This window comes from Saimiri boliviensis, chromosome 2 (genome assembly GCF_048565385.1).
Source record: "Saimiri boliviensis isolate mSaiBol1 chromosome 2, mSaiBol1.pri, whole genome shotgun sequence".
Classification (NCBI taxonomy): domain Eukaryota; kingdom Metazoa; phylum Chordata; class Mammalia; order Primates; family Cebidae; genus Saimiri; species Saimiri boliviensis.
Window position 1 is genome coordinate 57,866,017 of NC_133450.1, and position 20,245 is coordinate 57,886,261.

Here is a 20,245-nt window from a genome sequence, read left to right on the forward strand (position 1 = left end):
AAGGTGGACATACGAAGTATGGAAGTGGTGAACATGGGGTCTCAAAACATTCTATTAATAGTTTACTTAATCTGTAGGGAAAGTACATGTTTGTTTGTTTATAGCTAATGAATACTATGAATGTTCTTTGAATATATTCTGTGTTTAATTTTTAAAAATCACTTGCAAACTGAATTATAACATTTGTTAAATCTGGGTGATGTTTTGACTATGTATTATGTCTGTTTTTCTATAAGTAAGATACTTTGTAATATAGAAAGAGAAAAATGAGAACATACCTGCTAAGCTCTCTGAAGTTATATATTGCCCATCTGCACATAACTACTTTGATGGTGAATAATTGTGTGTGAGAGTAATTGACCCTTGTCTACAGAACTAGACAGTACGGATGGTGCCAAAGTTTTTAGTAAACAACCAGGAAGAATCCAAAGAGTAGCAAGAGGATCAGGTGTATCAACAAGAGATGTTCAAGAACTATTGACTCAATATACCAAGTTTGCACAGATGGTAAAAAAGATGGGAGGTATCAAAGGACTTTTCAAAGGTAAGAAAAAATAAGCTTGTTATTAGTTAACAGACTGAAAAGAAGCTGAGAAAAAAGTTAAGAGTACTGAAATTCACAGCTGAATTTCATGTTATTTTCAAGTACTTCCAGGATTGATAGAGTGACCCTTGATTTATCTGTTTTCATAGTCAAGTAATAAACATTAATTTAAAAAAAAAACTTACATCTTTGTAGTGTGGGTAAATGAAAAAATAAAAAATAAATGATTTTATTTTTATGAAGACATTATATTAAATTTAGATAATATAAGGGAAAAAAAATTACTCCCCAGAGAATCCAATGGATCCTACTGCAAATAACAGTTGCTGTAACTAGGCTGGGCACAGTGGCTCCCACCTGTAATCCAAGCACTTTAGAGGCCAAGGCGGGCGGATTACCTGAGGTCAGGAGTTTAAGACCAGCCTGACCAACATGGTGAAACCCCGTCTTTAAAACAACAACAACAACAACAAAGTTGCTGTAACTAATGTTTTCTTCTGATATAACTTTTTTCATGTTGTCAGATAGTCTTCAAAGTATAATTCTTGGCTGGATGTGTTGGCTCATGCCTATAATCCTAGTACTTTGGGAGGCTGAGAGGGGCAGATCATTTGAGATCAGGAGTTGAAGACCAGCCTGGCCTGCATAGTGAAACCCTGTCTTTACTTAAAATACAAAAAATAGGCCTAGCACCATGGCTCATGCCTGTAATCCCAGCACTTTGGGAGGCCGAGGCAGGCGGATCACGAGGTCAGGAGTTCGAGACCAGCCTGGCCAAGATGGTGAAAACTCGTCTCTACTAAAAATACAAAAATTTGCCAGGTGTGGTAGTGGGTACCTGTAATCCCAGTTAACTTGGGAGGCTGAGGCAGGGAGAATCACTTGAACATGGGATGTGGAGCTTGCAGTGAGCTGAGATCATGCCAGTGCACTCTAGCCTAGGGGACAGAGCAAGACTCCGTCTCCAAAAAAAAAAAAAAAGGTACAATTTTACTAATGGTGACTTATTCACAGATATACAGATATAAGTAAAGTGTTAATATAAATTATAGCCTTAAGAAAGTCCTTTAAATGTCTTTTTGTATAGAATTTTACATGTTCCTCAAAAAATAGTATGTAATTGAGATAAAGATTAGAAGGGAATATGTTGAAATAGAAATAGAGTGATAAGATTATGTAACTTTTTTCTTTGTATCTTTGTATTTTCTTTGTATTTACTCAGTGCATCAAACTTTCTATTTTTTAAATTACTTTTTATTTAATTAATTTATTATTATTACTATTTTTGAGACAGAGTTTCGCTCTTGTTGCCCAGGCTGGAGTGCAGTGGCACATCTCAGCTCACTCTGCCTTCCAGGTTCAAGCGATTCTCCTACCTCATCTTCCAGAGTAGCTGGGATTACAGGCATGCGTCACCACACCCAGCTAATTTTGTATTTTTATTTGAGATGGAGTTTTTCCATGTTGGTCAGGCTGTTCTTGAACTCGTGACCTCAGGTGATTCACCCTCCTTGGCCTCCCAAAGTGCTGGGATTACAGGTGTGAGCTATTGCTCCCGGCCAATTTTTGTATTTTTAGTAGTGACAGGGTTTCACCATGTTGACCTGGCTGGTCTCAAACTCCTGGCCTCAAGTGATCTGCCCACCTTGGTCCCCCATGCCTGCTGGGATTACAGGCATGAGCCACTGTGCCCAGCCCCCTCAAACTTTCTGTTATACCCTGATTATGTTACCTCCCACACTGACTCAAAATCTTTTTTTTTTCAGGTGGCGACATGTCTAAGAATGTGAGCCAGTCACAGATGGCAAAATTGAACCAACAAATGGCCAAAATGATGGATCCTAGAGTTCTTCATCACATGGGTAAATACCAAGTTGTTGGCAGTTGCTAATGCAGTTTAATTTATAAGGGTTAAGTTTTAATTATAAGCTTTTTGTTATTATGAAAATCTGTTCAAAAGATGTCTGATTTTAGGGAAATGGTCATCTGAATCCTAAGCTGAATTAAATTGTAGTATTGGCTTATTAGCTGAGGTCTTATTATTCACTGCTCTGCTGCCACTTTGTGATTTTTGAGCAAGCTATTTAATCATCTTTTGTTTGTTTGTTCTGGTGACTTTTTCCCTTGTTTTAGAACCTGGATATTTTTAGTGATAGGGCTGAAGATTTTTAACCTTAGTTCTACTTTGACTGTATAACCTTTACAAAGTTCCTTAAACTTTCTGAACCTCACTTTCCCCTTGTGTAAAATCACAGATCATATCTCATCAACAAATTGTGACAATTAAATGAGATGACATATATGAAAACATTCAGTATGATTTCTGGGCATATAGTAGATGTTCAATAAATGAATTATTTTCTTTTTGTAAGTCCTATGAAATAATCCCCTATTGATTATTTTTTACATAACTTAGAGGAAGATCCTTTTGGATTTAAAAGAAAAAAAATTATATATATATAATTTTTTTTTTTTTTTTTTTTTTTTTTTTTTTTTAATTTGAGACAGTTTCACTCTTGTTGCCAGGCTAGAGTGCAGTGGCCAATCTTGGCTCACTGCAACCTCCGCCTCCTGGGTTCAAGAGATTCTCCTGCGTCAGCCTCCCAAGTAGCTGGGATTAGAGGCATGTGCTACCACGCCCGGCTAATTTTGTATTTTCAATAGAAAGAGAGTTTCTGAGTCTCCATGTTTGGATCCCTTCCACAAATAATCCCTTGGTGGGAGCCTCTCTTCTCCTCCTAAACTCCATCTCTCTCTATTCCCTTCCACTCAGTGTGGAAGCTGCTTTCCTCTCCTGCATTCCATCTTTGTGCATTCTCTTGCTCAGTGTGAGAGTTAGCTGTTTCTTTCTCTCTACTTCTCCGGTTTCTCTCTCTCTCTACATAAATCACTTTCTACAAAAATAAAAAAAAAATAAAAAGAAACGGAGTTTCTCCGTGTTGGTCAGGCAGTTGTTGAACTCCTGACCTCAAGTGATCTGCCCACCTCAGCCTCCAGAAGTGCTGGGATTACAGGTGTGAGCCACTGCACCCAGCCTTTTGTTTAGATTTATTGACTGTGTGATGGGTACTATCCTAAGATCTTTTTATGTATCACCTCATTTATTCCTTACAATAACTTCATAAGATAGGCTATTCATTCTCTTTTATTGATGACGATACTGGTGACAATATAAATTTTTAGGTGGTATGTTCTTTAAGGCTGATGACTAAACTGCAATCAGAATTCAGTATTTTTAGAAGTACTTACTAGGCAAAAGTAATAAATGTTAGGCTGGGTGTGGTGGCTCACGCCTGTAATCCCAACACTTTGGGAGGCTGAGGTGGGTGGATCACCTGAGGTCAAGAGTTTGAAACCACCCTGACCAACAAGATGAAACCCCATCTCTATAAAAAAAGTTAAAAAAAAAAAAAAAAGCCAGGCACAGTGGCTCAAGCCTGTAATCCTAGCACTTTGGGAGGCCGAGGCGGGTGGATCACGAGGTCAAGAGATCGAGACCATCTTGGTCAACATGGTGAAACCCCGTCTCTACTAAAAATACAAAAATTAGCTGGGCATGGTGGCGCGTGCCTGTAATCCCAGCTACTCAGGAGGCTGAGGCAGGAGAATTGCCTGAACCCAGGAGGCGGAGGTTGTGGTGAGCCGAGATCGTGCCATTGCACTCCAGCCTGGGTAATGAGCAAAACTCCGTCTCAAAAAAAAAAGAAAAAAAGTAATAATGTTTCCAGTTCTGCTTAATAATTATCTGTTTTTAACTCGGTTTCCCTACTTTTGTTCTAGGTGGTATGGCAGGACTTCAATCAATGATGAGGCAGTTTCAACAGGGTGCTGCTGGCAACATGAAAGGCATGATGGGATTCAATAATATGTAAAGAAAATGCCTTAATATAAACTGACTCAGTTGAATACCTAATTTGCTGAAACCTCAAAGAGTTTCCCTTCTTTTTGAAAATTGGGGGGAAAATGTATTTTTCTTGCCTATCATGCCCTCTTCTCACCGCATTTCCCCCTCCTTTCCTTTTTCCTTCCTTCTTTCTTCCCTTTAATATAAGGGAGAAATATATGGTTTTTGTGGAAATCATTATATTTTTGCTTTAGATTTTTCTTCTGTTTTCACCATCATAACACAACAAATCATGATGTAAAATTTTAGTACTTAAAGGTTTTTAATTGGCTCGAAGGCCAAGCATTAAATTTGTAAATGGTCCTGGTCAGTAGTTAAATAATGTTTTAATTAAAGTGCTGTAAAATAAACTTCAAAGTGGTTATAAGTTAAAAGGTTGTTAACTTTCTTTGTGGTTAAAATTTATCAGTTTGATTATCACATAGAAAACTAAACAGAAAAGCCAATAGATAAATGTCATTTAAAACTATGCCTGGGGCTGGGCGTTGTGGCTCACACCTGTAACCCTAGCACTTTGGGAGGCCGAGGTGGGTGGGTCATCTGAGGTCAGGAGTTCCAGATCAGCCTGGCCAACAGGTGAAACCTCATCTCTACTCAAAATACAAACACTAGCCAAGTGTGTTGTTGCATGCCTGTAGTCCCAGCTACTTGGGTGCTGAGGCAGGAGAACTGCTTGAACCTGGGAGGTGAAGGTTGCATTGAGCCGAGATTTGCACCACTGCACTCTACCCTGGGTGACAGAGTGAGACTTGGTCACAAAACAACAACAACAACAAAAACCTATGACTGGAAATATACCTTTAATGGGAAATACGGTAGAGTAACTTTATCATTAGAGTATTGGGAACTTTTGTTTAACTTAGAATAATTAAGATAATTTTGCCATAGAAAAATCTTAGCTCTGCCATTTAAATTGAAATTAAGAGGCCAGGTGCAGGGAGCTCATGTCCAGGCTGGTCTGGAACTCATGAGCTCAAATGATCCACCTGCCTCGGTCTTCCAAACTGCTGGGAATACAGGCACAAACCACTGCACCCAGCCAATCATTGATTTTTTTTTTTTTTTTAAGACAGAGTCTTGCCCTGTCTTTAATCAATTTTGCCTACTGACAAGAAAAGGAAATTGAGACCTTTTGCCATAAGAACCTTTATGGCTTCAGGCATAGTTTTAAATATTTGTGTCTGACACAAACCATATTTTTCAGAAGCAGAAACAACAGTGACAAGACAGGCACCGTGAACAAGACATTGATGCACACCTGTAGAACCAGTTACTTGTGAGGCTGAGGTAGGAGAATCAGTTGCTTGAGTCCGGGAGTTGGTGGCCACAGTGAGCCATGATCATTGATGAATAATCACTGCTGATGAATAGCCACTGCACTCCAGCCTTGGTAACATAGCGAGACCTCATCTAAAAAACAACTGAGTACAGTAGCTCATGCCTATAATGCCAGCACTTTTGAGAGGCTGAGGTGGGCAGATCGCTTGAACCCAGGAGTTCCAAACCAGCCTGGGAAAGAAATTCCACTGCTACAAAAGATCCAGAAAGTAGGCTGGGCACAGTGTCTCATACCTGTGAAACCAGCACTTTGGGAGACCAAGGTAGACGGGTCACTCAAGGTTAGGAGACCAGCCTAACCAACATGGTAAAACCCCGTTTTTACCAAAAATACAAAAATTAGCTGGTCATGGTGGAGGGCACCTGTAATCCCAGCTACTTGGGAGGCTGAGGCATGAGAATCACTTGAACCTGGGAGGCAGAAGTTGCAGTGGGCCAAGATCATGCCACCACACTCCAGCTTGGGCGACAGAGTGAGACTCTCTAAATATCTCAAAAAAAAAAAATGTCAGGTGTAGTGGTGTGTGCCTATAGTCCCAGCTTCCTAGAGGACTGAGGTGGGAGAATTGCTTGAGCCTAGGAGGTCAAGGCTGCAATGAGCCAAAATGGTACCACTGCATTCCAGCCTGGATGATGGTGAGACCCTGTCTTTAAATAAATAAATAAAATAAAGGAAAACTAAAGGTTCAGGATACCTTGTTCAGCTTCCCTTTATCCTTCTTTTTCTGCTAAAATTAGGGAATTTAAAATGTTCTTTAAAATTGATTCCATTAGGTCCTCAAACTGGCATTTTAGTTACAAAAGCTATCCTTCAAGTTCTCACAATTTTTATTGAGGTGATGTTTCACGACCTAAGTACTACAGACCTGTATTAGTCTGTTTTGATGCTGTTGATAAAGACATACCCAAGGCTGGATAATTTATAATGAAAATTAGGTTTAATGGACTTACAGTTCCAGGTGGCTGGGGAGGCCTCACAATCATGGTGGAGGGCAAAAGGCACATCTTACATGGCGACAAGAGAATGAGAACCAGGCGAAAGGGTTTTCCCCTTAAAAAATTATCAGATCTCATGAGATTTATTCACTACTATGAGAACAGTATGGGGCAAACCGCCTCCATAATTCATTTATATTCTACCAGGTCCACAGCCAAACCATATCATTCTGCCCCTGGCCCCTCCCAAATCGTACATTTCAAAACCCATCATGCCTTCCCAACAGTCCCCCAAAGCCTTATTTCAGCATTAACTCAAAAGTTCACAGTCCAAAGTCTCATCTGAGACAAGGCAAGTCCCTTCCACCTCTGAACCTGTAAACCTGTAAAATCAAAAGCAAGTTAGTTACTTCCTAGATACAATGAGGGTATAGGCATTGGGTAAATACAGCCATTACAAATGGCAGAAATTGGCCAAAACAAAGGGGCTACAGGCCCCATGCAAGTCTGAAATCCAGTGGGGCAGTCAAATCTCAAAGCTCCAAAATGATATCCTTTGATTCCATGTCACATTTCCAGATCACGCCTGATGCAACATCTGGGCTCCCACAGCCTTGGGCAGCTCTGCCCCTGTGGCTTTGCAGGAACAGTCCCCCTCCTGGCTGCTTTCACAGGCTGATGTTGTCTGTGGCTTTTCCAGGTGCACAGTGCAAGCAGTTGGTGGATCTACCATTCTGGGGTCTGGAGGACGGTGGCCCTTTTTCACAGCTACACTAGTGCCCCAGTGGGCTCCAACCCCACATTTCTCTTCTGGGCTGCCCTAGCAGAGGTTCTGTGTGAGAGCCCTGCCCCTACAGCAATCTTGAATCCCTACATCTGGGTGTTTCCTTATATCCTCTGAAATCTAGGTGCAGGTTCCCAAACCCCAGTTCTGTACACTTGCAGGCTCAACACCAAGTGGAAGCTGCAAAGGCTTGGTACTTGTATCCTCTCAAGTCATGGTCTGAGCTGTACCTTGGTCCCTTTTAGCCATGGCTAGAATGGCTGGGACACAGGGCACCCAGTCCCAAGGCTGCACACAGCAGGAGGGCCCTGAGCCAGGCTAAAAAACCATTTTTCCTCCTAAGTCTCTAGGCCTGTGATGGGAGAAGCTGTTGCAAAGGTCTCTGACATGCCCTGGAGACATTTTCCCCATTGTTTTGATGATTAACATTTGGCCTTTTTTTTTTTTTTTGAAGATGGAATTTTGCTCTTGTTGCCCAGGCTGGAGTGCAATGGCACAATCTCAGCTCACCACAACCTCTGCCTCCTGGGTTTAAGCAGTTCTCCTGCCTCAGCCTCCTGATTAGCTAGGATTACAGCTATGTGCCACCACGCCCAGCTAATTTTGTAGTTTTAGTAGAGGTGGGGTTTCTCTATGTTGGTCAGATTGGTCTCGAACTTCTGGCTTCAGGTGATCCACTCACCTCAGCCTCTCAAAGTGCTGGGATTACAGATGTGAGCCACCATGCCAGGCAGCTCCTCATTACTTACGCAAATTTCTACAGCCAGCTTGAATTTCTCCTCAGAAAATGCATTTTTCTATCACATAGGCTGAAAATTTTCTGAATTTTTATGCTGTTTCCCTTTTAAAACAGAATACTTTTAACAGCACCCAAGTCACCTCTTATTTTTTTAAAACAGCATTGCATATTGACCAAGTCACCTCTTGAATGGTTTCCTGCTTAGCAATTTCTTCTGCCAGATACCCTAAATCATCTCCCTCAAGTTCAGAGTTCCACAAATCTCCAGGGCAGAGACAAAATACTGCCAGTCTTTTTGCTAAAACATAGCAAGAGTCATCCTTACAAGCCAGTTCCCAACAAGTACATCATTTCCATCTGAGACCACCTCAGCCTGGATTTCATTGTCTATATAATTATCAGCATTCTAGTCACAGCCGTTTAACAAATCTCTAGGAAGTTCCAAACTCTCCCACATTTTCCTGTCTTATTCTGAGCCCTACAAACTGTTCCAACCTCTGCCTGTCACCCAGTTCCAAAGTCACTTCCACATTTTTGGGTACTTTACAGCAGCACCCCACTCTACTGCTACCAGTTTACTGTATTAGTCTGTTTCATGCGGCTGATAAATACATACCCAAGACTGGATAATTTATAATGAAAAAGAGTTTTATTTGACTCAGTTCCATGTGTCTGGGGAGGCCTCACAATTATGATAGAAGGTGACAGGCACATCTTACATGGCAGCAGACGAGAGAATGAGAACCAAGCAAAAGGGGTTTCCCCTTATAAAATCATCAGATCTCATGAGACTTATTTGCTACCATGAGAACAGCATGAGTGAAACTGCCCTTGCGATTCAATTAACTCCCACCAGGTCCCTCCCACAGCATGTGGGAATTAATGGGAGCTACAATTCAAGATGAGATTTGAAGCTAAACCATATATCAAAATCAAATCCTTTAATAATTTGAACAAATTTCCATTTGTTTTTCACTATTGTTAAAATTGACTCCATCGTTTTTTGATATACTCCCAACGGAGGCCACTAGCTAGCTCTAATACTGTACAACACTGAAATCTTCCTGAATTTTATTATAATGTTAAATATATGTAACCATAAAACTAGGTATAGCTTCCTTAAGCTTACAGTGCTCATGTAATTATAAGACAAAAACAAATTTAGAAATTACATACCAACAAACTGTAAAACCAAGAGAGGGGAAATAAGTGATTTTTAAAAGTTTGTTTTGACACAGGGTCTTTGCTCTGCCACCCATGCTGGAGTACAGTGGTGCAGTCATGGCTCACTGCAACCTTGACCTGAGCTTAGGCAATCTTCCCACCTCAGTCTCCTGAAGAATTGAGACTATTGAAGTATGCCACCATGCTCAGCTAATTTTTTATTTTTTGAGATGGAGTCTTACTCTGTCACCCAGGCTGGAGTGCAGAGGCACAATCTCAGCTCATTGCAACCTCCACTTCCCAGATTCAAGCGATTCTCATGCCTCAGCCTCCCAAGTAGCTCTATATGTATCATTAAATGATATATTTAGACCACATTATGTTTTCAAGTGGATAAATTACTGTAATACTTGAATTTATTTCTGTCATAGTGCTATAGTACTATTTATGTTACAAAGTCAAAGAAGGAAAAATCGTTGCTTTGGTGCCTATTTTTAGTTGAGCTGTAACAGTTTGGAAATGACAAAAATATAAATGCCCAAAATAAAACCATTAGAATTTTTAAAATTTATTATTATTATTATTTCCAGGCAGCACTGAAGGAATAAAACCATTAGAATTTCTATGCTTTTATGTTGCTCTGAGTCTTTGATTTGTAATAAACTGCCCAATTGCATATTTGTGTTAAAAATAATTTTTTTTGAGACAGAGTCTTGCTCTGTCGCCCAGACTGGAGTGCAGTGGCCTCATCTTGGCTCACTGCAACCTCCTCCTACCTGGTTCAAATGATTCTCCTGCCTCAGCCTCCCAAGTAGCTGGGACTACAGGCATGTGTCACCACACCTGGCTAATTTTTTTTTGTATTTTTAGTAGAGATGGGGTTTCACCATGTAGCCAGGATAGTCTCGATCTCCTGACCTTGTGATCTGCCCGCCTCAGCCTCCCAAAGTGCTGGGATTACAGGCGTGAGCCACTGCACCTGACAAAAATAACTTTTTAGGAAATACTTCCAGTTCATGTTGGAATATAATTTGCATTTTGAATTTTCAGTAAACTAAGAAATACATTTGTAAACTGTGAAAATATATTCTGCCTCAGCAAATTGTAATTTGATATTTAATTGCCAGTTTAGAAAATAAAATCATGCATTTATAAATATTCCACAAATTTTTAGTAATAAAGATTGTTGATTGCCCTTCTTGCCAGTAAGAAGGAAGATATTTTGAATACATATAATGTATGAGCTGTGTCGTTTATGAATGCCAATTCATGAAGTCTTAACAATTGGTTCTTTATTTTTGTTTTCAATTTATGGCCGAGTTTGGTTTTGCTATTTCGGACTGTTTCAATTCCCTGCTAATGCCACCATATAGAATCAGATCATGTACTAATTTGTTTACTTCAGCAGCAACATAACTTGATTACCAGGATACAGAGCATTATGGATTTCCAACCAGTTTTTAAGGTGTAGATGGTTTTCAAATGATTTTTTTTAAAGGTTTTGGTTTTTAGGTTCTAGTTATACATGGCATAGGAAGTGTTCAAGAACATTGGGCAGAGGGTAAGGAGAAGAACTTTGGCACAGAGGAGAAAGGAATATTTAATATTTGGGCCTGATATTATTATGATGAAAAACATTTACGAGGTCATATAACTTTTGGGACGATTTCTGAATTGAGACTGGTATGAAAATGGAATTTTAAGTATCAAATGAAGCCTCCCATAGCCAAAATAATATGTGTTTTGGTTTTGATCTCTAGATATTTGTGAAAACGTTCATGCTAAAACAAAATAAACCATTTATCTGCAGAATCTCCGACTTGTTTGATGTTGAAGTCATGCAGTAATTGCAATGATTTTTTATTTTGGTTGAACACTGCGAAAGACAGAAAAAGTCTGGGATATCCCCTCATACATATACGACTCTAAAAAAAAAACACAGATAAAACATTCCTTACATTTGTTAAGATGGAAGCTTACTACTGCGCTTTGCTCTCCTTCAGGTGTTTTCACTGAACAGATTCTACGTTATACTTAAGTATTTCAGACAAGAGTAAGGAAAAATCACCGCTGGGGCTCTTTTTTCGAGGCTATTTTGGCTAGACTGTCACCCACGATAGGAATGGCAAGCGTAGCACAAGCCGTACATTTTACATTTTCAGCAACCACATCATTAATCTTTAAAGTACAACGACGCAGCTGTCCTCATTTCACAAGGGCAGAAACCGAGGTCCTGCGGGCGTAACCGCCCCAGACGCGCGCCTTCAGGTACGCGCACCAAGAATGACGTCACAGGCGGTGCCAGGCGGGGATCCAGGAACTCGGGACGCGGGCCTGGCCGGAAGCGACGCCCCGTGCGGCCCCGCCCCGCCCCGCGCCAGCCGGTAGTTGCGCCTCCCAGATTGCAGTTGGCCGGCTCTCCGGGTCCGGGGCCAGGTGGGCGAGGCGAGGCGAGGCGAGGCGCCGGCCGGCCCCGCCTCTCAGGCCGGCCCCACCCCTCACGGCGAGCTGGTCTCTCGCTGAGTCCTGGCTGGGTGCGGCTCGAGGCAGGCGCTGCGGGTGAGTCCCACTTCCCGACAGCGGGGCTTGGCCAGCGACTGGGCGGGGAGGCAGAGGATGGAAGTGGGCTTATCGGCCATTACGCTCTGTTCCGCCAGCGCCAGCAGCCCTGTGGTGGCGACGACGATGGAGCAGGAGCCAGTGGGCCGTGTGGAGAGAGGAGAAGCCGTCGCAGCCTCGGGAGCTGCGGCCGCCGCGGCGTTTGGGGAATCTGCCGGGCAGGTAGGGTGGGGCCGCCGAGGCTGACGTCCGGGCCGCTCTTTTGGCTTGCCCAGCCTTCTTCCGAGCAGGCCGCCCTGGTTTTGGAGTTCCTCCTCGCTGCACCCCTATTTCTGCGCAATGAAACTGGCTTGTGGGAAGCAGAGGCCCCCTTCATTAACCAACCCCTTCGCTTGGCAGCACTGCAGACTCCGGGGCGGCCTCGGATTCCAGGGATGATAGCACAGCTTCTGGTCAGCCAGAGGGAAAAGGAGGGCGTATCCCCCAAAGGCTGTCCTTGCAGTAGCTGGAAGCCAGGTGAGGGCAGTTTCAGCCACTTCTGTTTCTTCTAGTGCGAGCGCCTGCCTTGGCATCTGCCCTTGCTTGGCTAATAGCAACCATACGCTAATAGTTTACCGGCTTTGATTGCCTGAATCCTTACAGTCTCCGCTGGAGGTGGGTGTTATCCTCATTTCACCCTCGAGGCAACTAAGGCTCCCAGCTGCGCTGTCCAACAGAAATAGAATGCAAGCTTCATTGAAAATTGTAATTTCAAATTTTCCTGTAGTCACGTTTTTTAAAAAAGTGAAAAGAAACCAATGATATTAATTTTAATAGCATATCTTATTTAACCCAATTTATATAAAAATTTCAACCCATAATTAGTATGAAACTTATTAACGAGGTATTTTCATTCTCTTTTTTGAGTCTTACTCTTTGAAATGCCGGGTGTATTTTACACTTACAACACATTGCAGTTATGACTGACCACGTTTCAAGTGCTCATTAGCCACTTGTGTCTAGCGGTTACTGTATTGGACAGGGCTGGTTTAAAGAGTTAAAGTTTCTTGCAACTTTTCAATATTTAAAAGAAAAAAATCGCAACTTTCTAGTGTAAAAAAAAAAAGATATGGCTGGGCCTGGTGGCTCAGGCCTGTAATCCTAGCACTTTGGGAGGCCAAGGTGGACAGATCACCTGAGGTCAGGAGTTTGAGACCAGCCTGGTCAACATGGTGAAACTCCATCTCTACTAAAAATAGCTGGGCATGGTGGTACACGCCTGTAATTCCAGCTGCTGGGGAGGCTGAGGCATGAATCGCTTGAACTGGGGAGGCGGAGGTTACAGTGAGCCAAGATCAGAACATTGCACTCCAGCATGGGCAACAGAGACTTGATCTCAAAAGAAAAAAAAGCTTGGAGATTTGTTTTGGATTTGGTAGTCTAAATTAGCAGTTTAGGATCTTTGACTAAGTAAAACCAATTGACAAATTGTTTTACATGAATCCTGCTCAGAAGTATACAGTTTTGGCTGTTAAAAATGATTAGTTGCTCATGTATAGAACTCTTCCCATCCTCCATGACAGTGAAGCTTTTTCAGTAGCTTCATTTTTGAGACTAAGTACCTGAATGTTAGTAAGACATTTCCCCCAGTCTGTGAGTACATCTCTTACAGTATAAGATGGAGTTTGCATTGGCCAGGCGCCCTGGCTCACACCTGTAATCCCAACACTTTGGGAAGCTGAGGTGGGCAAACCACCTGAGGTCGGCAGTTGGAGACCAGCCTGACCAACAAGGAGAAACCCTGTCTCTACTAAAAGTACAAAATTAGCTGGCCTGGTGGCACATGCCGGTAACCCCATATGCTCGGGAAGCTGAGGCAGGAAAATCGCTTGAACCCGGGAGGCAGAGGCTGCAGTGAGCCAAGATCGAGCCATTGCTCTCCAGCCTGAGCAAGAGCAAAACTCTGTCTCAAAAAACAAAACAAAACAAAACCACAAACTTACCCAGCCTGGGCAACTAAAAAAAAAACAAAGAACACAATTTTCCCACATACCAGTCTCCATATGGAATTTGTTTTTTCCCTCCTACATAAGGAATTCAGGGGACAATATGAATTGATTTGGAAGCCACTTCAATTTCAGTTGAGTTGAGACCTGTTGTTGGCAAGTGCACTTATACTTAACCTTTGTTAAGTCCATAGTGCTGGATATGTTTTCAGTTTGATTTTTCCTGTTGCTACTAGAATTGTTTTTTTAAAAATCACTACTTCCGCTTTGGATCTAATAGAAAAGTAAACACACCTGTACTGATATACCAGCTAAATGTTTGAAGTGAGAGACTCTTTGATTTAGGTTAGTGACATTATGTTGTTTTCATATTCTTGGTTAACAACTACTTGAAAAGTAAAGAAGGCTGTAGAACAAAAGATAAAAATCACAGGAATACCACCCCCCCCACACACTGTTTCCTCATGTTCTCATTCCTCAAAAGTAACTATTAAGTTTTGGTGTAGTCTCTCTGGGATTTTCTATGCAGATATTATCTCTTCTTTCTCATTAAACACAAATGAGTTCTGCTTTCCCATTTGCCCTTTTTGCTTTTGGATTCACTTTCCTGAAGCAGAAACATCTTTGGGAACTCCAGTTCTATGCCCAGGGAGTTGAGCACAGTAAGAAGGAAGAGCCTAGTGAAGTGGACATCTCGTGGGAGGAAGAGGCCACCATCATACACTCCTTCCCAAGTTTGGCAGAACTGTGAAGTCCTTAGTGCAATGTATAGAAACGGAGTAAGAGATAGGCGATAGGGTCTAGACTTAGGTCTGCAGGCAGGCCATCCAGTACCTGTTATGTCTTCTATCCAGTAGCTTCTCTGAATAGACTTAACCAGAATCTCAGCCTCAGTGTTATTAAAGGAGTTAAACTTTCAGTACCTCTCAGTGATTGATTTATTTGGCACCTCTGGGACCAAGTACTTACTGTGTGTCAGGAACTCTAGGCTGAAGGATATAGCAATGCCTACCCCCATGTTGCTAATAACCTAGTTGGGGAAGATGACACAGAATAAATTCCAAGTGTAGTATGTATGTTTTTTTTTTTTTTTTTTTTTTTTTTTTTTTTTTTTGCGACAGAGTCTTGCTCTGTCGCCAAGCACCAAGCTGGAGTGCGGTGGCGCGATCTCGGCTCACTGCAACATCAGCCTCCTGGATTCAAGCAAGTCTCCTGCCTCAGCCTCCCGAGTAGCTGGGACTACAGACAGGTACCACCATGCCCAGCTAATTTTTGTATTTTTTTAGTGGAGACGGGGTTTCACCATATTGGCCAGGATGGTCTCGATCTCTTGACCTCGTGATCCGCCCGCCTCGGCCTCCCAAAGTGCTGGGGTTACAGGTGTGAGCCACCGCACTCGGCCACCCAAGTGTAGTATGTATTTTAAAGAAGTATGGGTGATCCATCTTGGCCAACATGGTGAAACCCCATCTCTACTGAAAATATGAAAATTAGCTAGGTGTAGAAGTGCGCACCTGGATGAGCACCCAGGAAGAATCAGTCCCAGCTACTTGGGAGGCCAACGCAGGAGAATCGCTTGAACCAGGGAGGCGGAGGTTGCAGTGAGCCAAGATCGTGCCACTGCACTCCATCCTGGGTGACAGAGTAAGACTCTGTTTCAAAAAAACAAACAAACAAAAAAACTGGGTGCCATGGGAGTTTATATTTTAAAAATGCCGTTAAAACCAGATCTGAGGCCGGGCGTGGTGGCACAAGCCTGTAATCCCAGCACTTTGGGAGGCTGAGGCGGGTGGATCACAAGGTCAAGAGATCTAGACCATCCTGGTCAACATGGTGAAACCCCGTCTCTACTAAAAATACAAAAAATTAGCTGGGCATGGTGGCACGTGCTTCTAATCCGAGCTACTCAGGAGGCTGAGGCAGGAGAATTGCCTGAACCCAGGAGGCGGAGGTTGCGGAGAGCCGAGATCGCGCCATTGCACTCCAGCCTGGGTGACAAGAGCTTAACTCCATCTCAAAAAAAAAAAAACAAAACCAGATCTGCTGTGCAGTGGCTCACGCCTGTAATCGCAACACTTTGGGAGGCCGAGGCAGGTGGGTGACTAGGTCAGGAGTTCAAGATCAGACTGGCCAACATGGTGAAACCCCATCTCTACTAAAAATACAGAAATAAGCTGGGTGTGGTGGCTTACGCTTTTAGTCCCAGCTGTTTGGGAGACTGAGGCAGGAGAATCGCTTGAACCCAGGAGGTGGAGGTTGCAGTGAGCCAAGATTGCACCACTGCACTCCAGCCTGGGTGACAGAGCAAGATGCTATCTCAGAACAAAAAAAGAAAAGAAAAAAGTTTGTTAATAAAGATAAGCACATTTATAGTTTGGTTAACAATAAAATGGAGTAAAACGTTAATTGACATCGTACCTCATAATTTTCTGGTGTTATAAAACTTTTTCAGAGCTTTGGAGTTCATTAATGGAATTTGCATAATTGGCAGTGAAAATTTTTTTACTTGCAGATTTATAAAATGAAGCATTTGGAAAATTCATAGTATAATTTTTTTTTTTTTTTTTAGACAGAGTCTCATCTCACCCTGTTGCCCAGGCTGGAAAGCATGGGGTAATCTCTGCTACCATAACTTCTGCCTCCCAGATTCAAGCAATTCTCCTGCCTCAGCCTCCCAAGTAGCTGGGATTACAGACATGTGCCACCACGGCCAGCTAATTTTGTATTTTTAGTAGAGACAGGGTTTTTCCATGTTGGTTAGGCTGGTCTCAAACTCCAAACCTCCAGTGATCCACCCGCCTCACCTCCCAAAGTGCTGGGATTACAGATGTGAGCCACCACACCCGGCTAAGAGATGGGGTTTTACCATGTTGGCCAGGCTGGTCTCCCACTCCTGACCTCAAGTGATGTGCCTGCCTTGGTCTCCCAAAGTGCTGAGATTACAGGCGTGAGCCACCATGCCCCACCACAGTGTAACTTTTATTTGTGATTATTGGATTTCTGGTTTGAGTTGATGTTTTAAAATTTTAAAAAACAAAAAAGAAAACTTTAAAAAAAGAAAAATGTTTTAAAACTATAATTATTGGGAATTTTATATCAAATTATTTTCTGGTTGGTTTTACCTGTTAGTGCTTCCTTCATTGCCCTCCCCACCCCCCGCCCTGCCCCTACCTCCCAGGTAGAGGTTGGAATCATTATCCCTAATCTGAAATACTCTAAAATCTGAACCTTTTTGAATACTGACATCCCTTCCTTTGCTTGTGTCATAGAAAGAAAAAATTAAGCCAATGAGATTGCTAGAGGGAGCAGTGAGAAGGCTCTTCTTTTTTTTTTTTTTTAAAAGATGGGGTTTCACCATGTTGGTCAGGCTGGTCTTGAACTCCCGACCTCAAGTGATCCACCTGCCTTGGCCTCTAGAGTGCTTGGATTACAGGCGTGAGCCACCACGCCCGGCGCCTCTTCTGTCTTGATGGAGGTGGAGTAGGGTGGGGCATAGTGGTATGCTGTGAAGGATTTGAGATCTCCATTCACTGACTGGAGCTACTGCATTGGCATTAGATCCATCTAGTTAGTAGGATGACTGGAGATCTAACAGCTCATCTATCTTTCCTTTGCATAGGAAATTAAGGGATCCAAAAAGCTGAGTCATAGTCCAAAAGGAAATGTTGGTGTCAGGACAACCATAGCCAAATTTTATCTCAAGGGGAAACTTGAGATTGGGTAGGGGTGGCTATCAGTGCCTGGGGACTGGTCGAGGGTGGGAGTGGGAAGAAGAAAGGTAGCCTCGGTGAGCTACTTGTTTTTTTTGTTCATGGACACAATAAATGGCCTCATCTTCCCTTGTTAAGGGCTGAGGTTTGTTTGAACCCTCAGTACAGGCTAGACAGAATTGTGACTTTTTTCCAAGCTAATATATAGATAGCCCATGTTATCAAATTTTATTTTTAAAGATAGTTTATTATTTCTATTTTTATTTAGAGATGGAGTTTCACCGTGTTGTCCAGGCTGGTCTCTAACTGCTGACCTTCTAATCCACCTACCTCAGCCTCCCAGAGTGCTGGGATTACAGACATGAGCCACTGCGCCTGTCCTTATTTTTATTTTTATTTTTATTTTTTTTTGAGATGGAGTTTTGCTCTTGTTACCCAGGCTGGAGTGCAATGGCGCGATCTCGGCTCACCGCAACCTCCGTCTCCTGGGTTCAGGCAATTCTCCTGCCTCAGCCTCCTGAGTAGCTGGGATTACAGGCACGTGCCACCATGCCCAGCTAATGTTTTGTATTTTTAGTAGAGACAGGGTTTCACCATGTTGACCAGGATGGTCTCGATCTCTCGACGTTGTGATCCACCCGCCTCGGCCTCCCAAAGTGCTGGGATTACAGGCTTGAGCCACCACGCCCAGCCGCGCCCGTCCTTATTTTTATTTATTTTTTTAGATGGAGTCTCGCTCTGTCACCTAGGCTGGAGTGCAGTGGCGCAATCTCAGCTCACTGCCACCTCCGTCTCCCGGGTACAAGTGATTCTCCTGCCTCAGCTTCCCAAGTAAATGGGACTATAGCCACATGCCACCACACCCAGCTAATTTTTGTATTTTTAGTGGAGATGGGGGTTTGCTGCGTTGGCTGGCTTATCTTCAACTCCTGACCTCAGCTTATCCACCTGCCTTGGCCCCCCCAAAATGCTGGGATTATAGGTGTGAGCCACTGCACCTGGCCTTATTTTTGTTTTTTTGAGACAATTTTGCTCTTTTGCCTAGGGTGGAGTGCAGTGGTGCAATCTTGGCTCACTGCAGCCTCCACCTCCTGGGTTCAAGCAATTCTCATGCCTCAGCCTCCTAAGTAGCTGGGATTACAGACATGTAGCACTGTGCTTAGCTAAGTTTTTTAGTTTTAGTAAAGATGGGGTTTTGCCATGTTGGTCAGCCTGGTCTTGAACTCCTTACCTCATGTGATCCTCCCACCTCTGCCTCCCAAAGTGCTGGGATTACAGGAGTAAACCACCACGCCTCCTCTGTTACCAAATTTTCATGATCTGCAGTTTGCTATATGGCAGTTACACTTGCTGTCAGTGATGTCCATGTGGGCCATCCATGGAACAATGCATGTGTTATTTGGTTGGATATATTAATACTTGAATTCAAATCCTGGCTAATGACTAAACTTACCTTTGGGAGGTAAAAGGTTATCCATTTTCTAAGAAGGACCTTAGAAGATTTAAGAGAAAACAATGTATAAAAATAAAGTAGCAGCCAGGCTCGGTGGCTGACGCCTGTAATCCCAGCACTTTGGGAGACTGAGACAGGTAGATCATGAGGTCAGGAGATCATGACCATCCTGGGTAACACAGTGAAACCACATCTCTAAAAATACAAAAAATTAGCCGGGCGTAGTGGCATGCACCTCTAATCCCAGCTACTCAGGAGGCTGAGGCAAAAGAACTGCTTGAACCCTGGGAGGCAGAGGTTGCAGTGAGCTGAGATTGCACCACTGCACTTCAGGCTGGGCAACAGAATGAGACTCCACTTCAATCAATCAATCAGTCAATCAATAAAGTAGCTTATGCTTGCATAACTGGGCAATTCTAGTTCACTGTTTTTATTGGTATAATCCTGTCTTTACAACAGCAATTCAAAGAGCTTTTCCAGTGGTTGTACAGCAGTCGTGGGTTTAAATTATATTTGCTTATAACCATAAGAATCCTTATAGAGAACACAATTTTTGTACTCTGGGTTACCCCAGAGAATTCTACCAACATGAGCTGTAATCATGATAGTGCTCTTGTCCTGCATATGCAAAAAAAAAAAAAAAAACGGCCTCCTTTGACTACTCTCTCCCTTGCTCCTTCTTCCCTATCTTAGATTCTATCCATGGGGTAACCACTGTTGCCAGATTTTTCTTCACAATTGTGTGTATTGTACCTTTTTGAAATCTGAAAGTTTAAACTTAAGGTAGTTTTCCTTTTTTTTTTTTTTTTTTTTTGAGATGGAGTTTCACTCTTGTTACCCAGGCTGGAGTGCAATGGCGCGATCTCAGCTCACCACAACCTCCGCCTCCTGGGTTCAGGCAATTCTCCTGTCTCAGCCTCCTGAGTAGTTGGGATTACAGGCACGTGCCACCATGCCCAGCTAATTTTTTGTATTTTTAGTAGAGACGAGGTTTCACCATGTTGACCAGGATGGTCTCAATCTCTCGACCTCGTGATCCACCCGCCTCGGCCTCCCAAAGTGCTGGGATTACAGGCTTGAGCCACCGCGCCCGGCTGCCCTTTTTTTTTTTTTTTAATACTTAATTCCT

General features: G+C 42.8%; 1 protein-coding gene across 4 annotated transcripts in view; it reads left to right on the forward strand.

Moving 5' to 3' along the window:
* The window catches only part of LOC101047438 (signal recognition particle subunit SRP54), an 89,209-nt gene that overhangs the window by 45,367 nt on the left and 23,597 nt on the right, over positions 1 to 20,245 (forward strand). For 2 of the 4 annotated variants that reach the window (XM_039469145.2, XM_039469144.2), the window contains 3 exons: positions 374 to 544; positions 2,311 to 2,406; positions 4,325 to 4,822. In XM_039469145.2, the coding sequence (XP_039325079.1) occupies positions 374 to 544; positions 2,311 to 2,406; positions 4,325 to 4,416 (359 nt within the window). In that variant the 3' untranslated portion in view covers positions 4,417 to 4,822. Of the gene's footprint in view, positions 1 to 373; positions 545 to 2,310; positions 2,407 to 4,324; positions 4,823 to 11,978; positions 12,191 to 20,245 lie in introns of those variants that run through there. The other 2 variants (XM_074393356.1, XM_010334950.3) reach the window with 2 other exon arrangements.